The sequence below is a fragment of the Gastrolobium bilobum genome, unplaced genomic scaffold, assembly GCF_033153095.1.
Source record: "Gastrolobium bilobum isolate Gb01-03AN ecotype WA unplaced genomic scaffold, APGP_CSIRO_Gbil_v1 utg5626, whole genome shotgun sequence".
Lineage (NCBI taxonomy): Eukaryota > Viridiplantae > Streptophyta > Magnoliopsida > Fabales > Fabaceae > Gastrolobium > Gastrolobium bilobum.
Genome location: NW_026899940.1, coordinates 12,560 through 18,617, shown reverse-complemented (window position 1 = coordinate 18,617; position 6,058 = coordinate 12,560). Strand labels below are relative to the sequence as shown.

Below are 6,058 nucleotides of genomic sequence, written 5' to 3'. Positions count from 1 at the left end.
TGTAATAGCAAAATAATATACTTTAAAACAAGAAAATTCTATTGAATCAGATCATCATAACCATATTTGTGCATTCTAGGAATGATTCCATTGTACTTACAACCGAAAATGAGAACCATTTATGTAAAAAAAGAAAGAAAAAGAAGAAGAGAACCATCCTAAAAAAAGTACCTGGGGATACAGTCGTAAGAAACAATTTATAAGACTAAAAAAAAGGCGTAGAAGTTATGAGTCACTGACAAGTAGGGGTGAAATTGAGTCGGGTCAGCCTACAGGAGCTTACGACTCGGCCTATGTCAGGTCAGATCTGATTTAGTATTTTTCGTAATATAGGCCAAGTTTAGGCCTTGAAAAAGCTTGTTGAATAAATAGACCGTAGGCCAACTTTCACAAGGCCTAGCCTATAAGCTTCCAGGTTGACCTATATTGTAGTATTTATTTTAAATAAAATAAAATAGAATAAATATGTCTTTAAGAAAAAATAAAAAATATAAATTTAATCAATTATAATTATTTATAATTTAATTATACTCGATTATATTTTAATATAAATCTGACTTTATTTCTTATGTAGAAGGAACCAACATCTCAGCATGTTAGATTGTGTATATGAATAAATTAAAAGGTTTTTGGGAGATGTTATACTTACTACAAGCATCATGATGTGTTTGTTGGATTCATGTAGTTATTTTAATTTATATAGTATGGATTTGTTTGTTGGATCTCATAAAATATATGTTATTTAGTTTGAGCATTTTGCTTTTGAAAGTGACTTAAATGCAAATTGTGATGAGTTTTGTTGTGATTCATGATTCTGTTTGAACTTTGAAATTGTGATTTTTGGTTTAGCAATAGAATTTGAGTATTTTGTGAAGTTGATTCATGGTTCTGTTTGGAAGTTAAAAATTAACAGGCTAACAGGTTAGGACAGACCATTTATTTTTTTATAAACGGGGCAAGTCAGGCTAACCGTTAGACTCGAACTAGACTTGGGTCAGGCCAAATTAAATTTTTTTGACATAGACTTCGACTTTCGAGGCAAAGTTTAGCTTAACCTAGCTCACTTTTACCCCTACTGACAATCAAACGAGTAAAAAGAAAAAAAAGAAAAGAAAAGAAAAACACTAATTTTGGTATACGACATATAAGTCGCATGATGGTTTAAAAATCTAAAGAAAATCCACAAATATCTGTGTAAAAGAAGCAACTTTTAGGCGATTTTATGTCAAAATCTAGCTGCAGTTGAACCTCAACATGTGAATATATTGTTTCAGGAGAATTATGTTGTAGTGCATCATTTTTTGGGCACCTTAGCTAGTTAGCAATAATATTTACGGTTGGAGAGGTGAACAAATCTTGATTCACAATCGAACACAGTAATGCTAAAAGAACAAAGTAAATATTAAGATTGATCTTTAAAATATAAAATATATTTCTTGTATTTGAAATTCTTTTTTACACAAATTAGTCTAAAAATAATAATTTTGTTGACAAATTAGTAATTTTAAAAATGAATTTATATAAATACAAACCGATTGGAATATTTCCAAAAAAAGAAATCCAAATAACATTCATTTAAAAACTAAATTACATATATATTTTTTTTAAATAACTATCTTCATTATAAAATTTGGGTTCACATAAAAATGGTTCTTGTTTAAGTGCTGTGCGTTACAAAAAGTTAATTTGGATGTTGAAGATCCTCTCGTGATCCCTTACGCCTGATTACATTGATTGTAAAACTGCACTTTGCCTAAAAAGCTCCAATAATGCTCATTAAAATATGGGTTTTATAAGTGTTATGTGGTAGGAAAAGTGAGTAATGTTATAGAGATTCGTTTTGCGTGCCGTAATTTTATTTTTATTTTTTTGCTTAAAAAAATATGGGCTCCACAAAATGTTGTGTGTGTAAGAAACTTTTTTGTGTCAGGTGAAATGACAAATGCAAAACCCTTAAAATATTTTAGAAAAGCTAATACCTATAGTCATTTGTGGCTTTAAATACATTGTATTAGTTGGCTACATGTGGCCATTGCCCATTACTAGCCTAAGTTTTATGGTCAATTGTAAATGGCATATTACTAACGTTGAATAGCTTTGCTTCTAAAGTCATAGCTATTTGGCTGTTTTGTCAAGTTGGCTCGCATTTTCTTCATCTTTTAACAAACTTGCGTTTTTACGTGTTTGTATGTGTGCGTTGAATACAAGATTTCATAATTCACCTTCTATTTAATTGATGCTTAGGTGAAAGATTCTTTCTTTCTAATTCTGTTTGACCTGATGTAACTGTGGACTTATTTAGAAAAAATAAAAATAAAAAGCACTACACTCAAATATAATAAAATTTCAAAATAAAATTAATTCTTGTATTGAACCTTTAAAACCATAATTTATTTTAAAACCAAATCAAATCACACTGACTACTTTTCTACTGCCACTATATAACCCAGCTTCAAGAGTGTAAAGAACCACTCCAATCCAAAATCTTAAGGTGTTGGGTAAAATTTTTTTTAATAGTTTATATTATTCTTTAACACATCCCTCAAGCATGGATTATTGCATAGGCCCAATTTTTACTTATTTAATTCCACGACTGGGGGCGGCGATGATTGAAGTCGTGACCTTGTAGTCACTGCTATGATACTATGTAAAGAACCACTCCAACCCAAAATCTTAAGATGAACGTTTTTTTAATGATTTATATTATTCTCTGATAAAGAGTAACCGGAGTTTCTATTCTTTCTGCTAGAAGGTTCAAACTTTATTTAAGAGTTTGGTTCAAATTATAGCCTTTATCACTGAAAATTAACTATGCTGCATTGTTTCTTATTGTGACAGTGCATTAGTCATGGCTATTTCTGATGAAAGTGAGGTACTAAGAACGATGAAGGTATGTTGTTAATTTTTCTTTTCATCATTGACTTTGGTTCTGCCTACGATAACTCCAAACAATTTACTACTACATGCAGGGCAAATTTGAAGCAATGTTAATATGTTTCATTCTTGGACTCGGGTCCCTTATTGCATTGAACAGCTTGTGGACAATGGGAGATTACTACTACAAACTGTTTCCAGTAAGATCCCATGATTTCAGCAGTTTCCAGTAGCAGTCTTCAATGATTACATGAAATTGGAAAATAAAAACAACACTCTTATAGTTCCAAGTTCCAAACTGCAATAGATATGTTACATTCATCAGCCACTGATTTCCCTTTCAGTTTTTTTATTTATTTTTGGGAAATATAAGAATCATGTTGCAGGAATGACACAGTTCATTCCTGCAACGTATCTTGAGGATACGGCGCCGTATCCTGATTTTGGTTTGACTTTTTTTTTTTAAGCGTGAGACTCACACTTGATTTATGTGTTCAGGAAAATGGTCTTGTCATGTGACATGACAAAAAACGAACCCTTTATTTTTTTGGTCTGTGCTGTTCACATGAAATTTCCTGTCACATAATTATGAGACACTGGTCTAACAGAAGTTTTTCCTACTCAGAAGAGATACCATCCTTTGCGTGTATTCACTGTCATTTATCAATCATTTGCACTTTCAATCATGATGATACTGACTCACTATGAGTCAAGGATCAATACAAGGATGCGGAACTTAAGTGGATACACACTTTTCTTCGTTGGCTCTTTGTTAGTTCTTGTTGTAAGTACAGCTTTTCCTATTTTGTTAAATATTTTTGTTTTATAAGGGGTAAAATCTATGATTACCCAAGCTCCACTTCACCCCTTACCACTTGAGCTTCGTGACATCTAATTTATTGCTTATAGTATAATAGCTTCAGAATATTTGGTGTGGCAGTTGGATGTAGCAACATCAGGGAGAGGGGGAATAGGACCTTACATTGGTTTATGTGCACTTTGTGCTTGTTTTGGAATTGCACATGCTTCTGTACAAGGTGGCATGGTTGGAGACCTCTCTTTTATGTGTCCTGAGTTCATTCAGGTTGGTCTTCCTCATAATTAATTTCTCTGTTGTTTCGAATTTTTTGTATTTTGAAAAATTCTTGCATAGAGAAAGTGAAACAATAATGGTTTGTTTCATGTGTCTGCTTGTCATGCATCTACTATCTTAAATTTCTCCTATTTTCCCTTTTCCTTTTCTTTTTAATCATTAATGCTTTGTTTTTTTTTTCTTTATCATGTGAGTTGTGACCTAATCATACTAATTTAATCTTCTGTAGTCCTTTGTTGCTGGAATATATGCCTCAGGAGCTCTAGCCTGTGTTTTGAGACTTCTCACCAAAGCCAGTTTTGAGAAATCTGATAATGGTCTTCGAAATGGGGCTTGTAAGTTAACCTTTATTCACTGGGAAATGATTTGTTTACCAATTTTTATAAATTACACTATCTTCTTCTGGGAGTACATAGTGAAATCTAGTGTTCTCCCGGGAGAAGATAGTGTAGTGTTTGTAAACAAAAAAGTTTATAAATATAACCTGTCCCTTATTCACTAATGCACATATATATTAGTTTTACTCGTATACTTGTTATCTGTTGTCATGCACATATCACATATATGTCAGTTTTACTCACATACTCTCATTTTCTTTTTTGACTAATGCACATACTTTTTTGGAATATGCTGTCCCATACTAGTATACCACTCACCACTAATTAATTTTTGAAGCTAAGATTCTTTGATGCAAGCTTCATTAGTTCCTCACTTTGCAGTGCTATCCTTTGCAATCTCTACATTCTTTGAGTTTCTATGCATTGTTCTGTATGCAATCTACTTCCCTAAGTTGTCCATTGTAAAATACTACCGTTCAAAGGCAGCTTCAGAAGGATCAAAAACTGTTTCAGTTGATCTTGCAGCTGCTGGCATTCCAAATGGGACAAACCAGCAAGTAATGTAACTTATGTTAAACTGATTATATGTTAAGCTCAAGAACATGATTTTAAATACACTGAAAGATTTTGGACTCTTTTGGGTAGGTTGGACTTGATGCTAATCAACAAGAACGGTTAAGCAATAAGCAGCTATTTCTTCAGAACATTGATTATGCAGTTGACATGTTTCTAACTGCTGTAATAACCCTCTCTATTATTCCTGGATTCTTGTATGAAGATACAGGATCCCACAAGCTAGGAACATGGTAAGCCTTATTATCAATTCTCAATCTTTTGATGCGTAGAAGTGCTTTTTTATTTTTATTTTGACAAGAAACATGTGGTGAATATGTTAAGGTACCAACTTCTTTTGATTACAATGTACAACGTTATGAATCTAACATCATCATATATTCCCCTCATCAAATGCCTGAAGTTGGAATCCAGAAAGGGTTTACTCATTGCAGCTCTTTCTCGTTTATTGCTAGTCCCTGCATTTTACTTCACAGCAAAATATGGTGAGCAGGGTTGGATGATCTTTCTTGTGTCTTTCTTGGGACTAACCAATGGCTATCTCTCTGTTTGTGTATACACAGTGGTACCTAAAGGTTACAAGGTCAGTTTAGTATTTTTGTTGTTGTTAAGTTTACGTGTTTGAATTCAGAAAACAATTTCCTTTTAAATATATAAGGTGTAAGTTTACGTACAAAAATTGCCGTCACCCTTATATTTTGCTAATCGAGATTTGATGAGTAGTGGTTTAATAATATTTTTTCAATATTAAGATTCATATTGCTCATAAAAGTTGTGGGTTTATGGTTTTGCAGGGTCCTGAACAGAATGCTTTGGGTAATTTGCTTGCACTCTGGCTTTCGAGTGGCATATGTGCTGGGGTTGCTCTTGATTGGCTTTGGCTCATTGGGAAATGAGAAAATTTCTAAAAGGAAACACTAAGTATAATAAATAATGAATTTTCATCAAGTTTAGTTTCACTTTGTTTAAGCAGGTGTACAATCTAGTACTCTATTTTATCTGAGCCATGTTGTAGATGGGAAGAAAAACATTTTATATAACATTAATATTTTTTGGGTTTCTTTTTTCTCATGTTTCATGAGGTAATATCTTTTATGTCAGAGACACAATAAATAATGGACCCACCACTGATTTTGATACCTTATAACATAAGAAAGTAATCTCCTATTGCATGAGAAAA

At 32.5% G+C, this 6,058-nt stretch overlaps 1 protein-coding gene across 1 annotated transcript; it reads left to right on the top strand.

Moving 5' to 3' along the window:
- The first annotated feature begins 2,963 nt into the window (after window positions 1-2,963).
- LOC133294305 (equilibrative nucleotide transporter 3-like) lies at window positions 2,964-5,774 on the top strand. The gene is made up of 8 exons (XM_061492960.1): window positions 2,964-3,074; window positions 3,503-3,658; window positions 3,815-3,958; window positions 4,197-4,302; window positions 4,687-4,862; window positions 4,951-5,111; window positions 5,203-5,461; window positions 5,673-5,774. Exons 1-8 carry the CDS (start codon window positions 2,964-2,966, stop codon window positions 5,772-5,774), a joined length of 1,215 nt encoding a protein of 404 aa, XP_061348944.1.
- The last annotated feature ends 284 nt before the right edge of the window (window positions 5,775-6,058 follow it).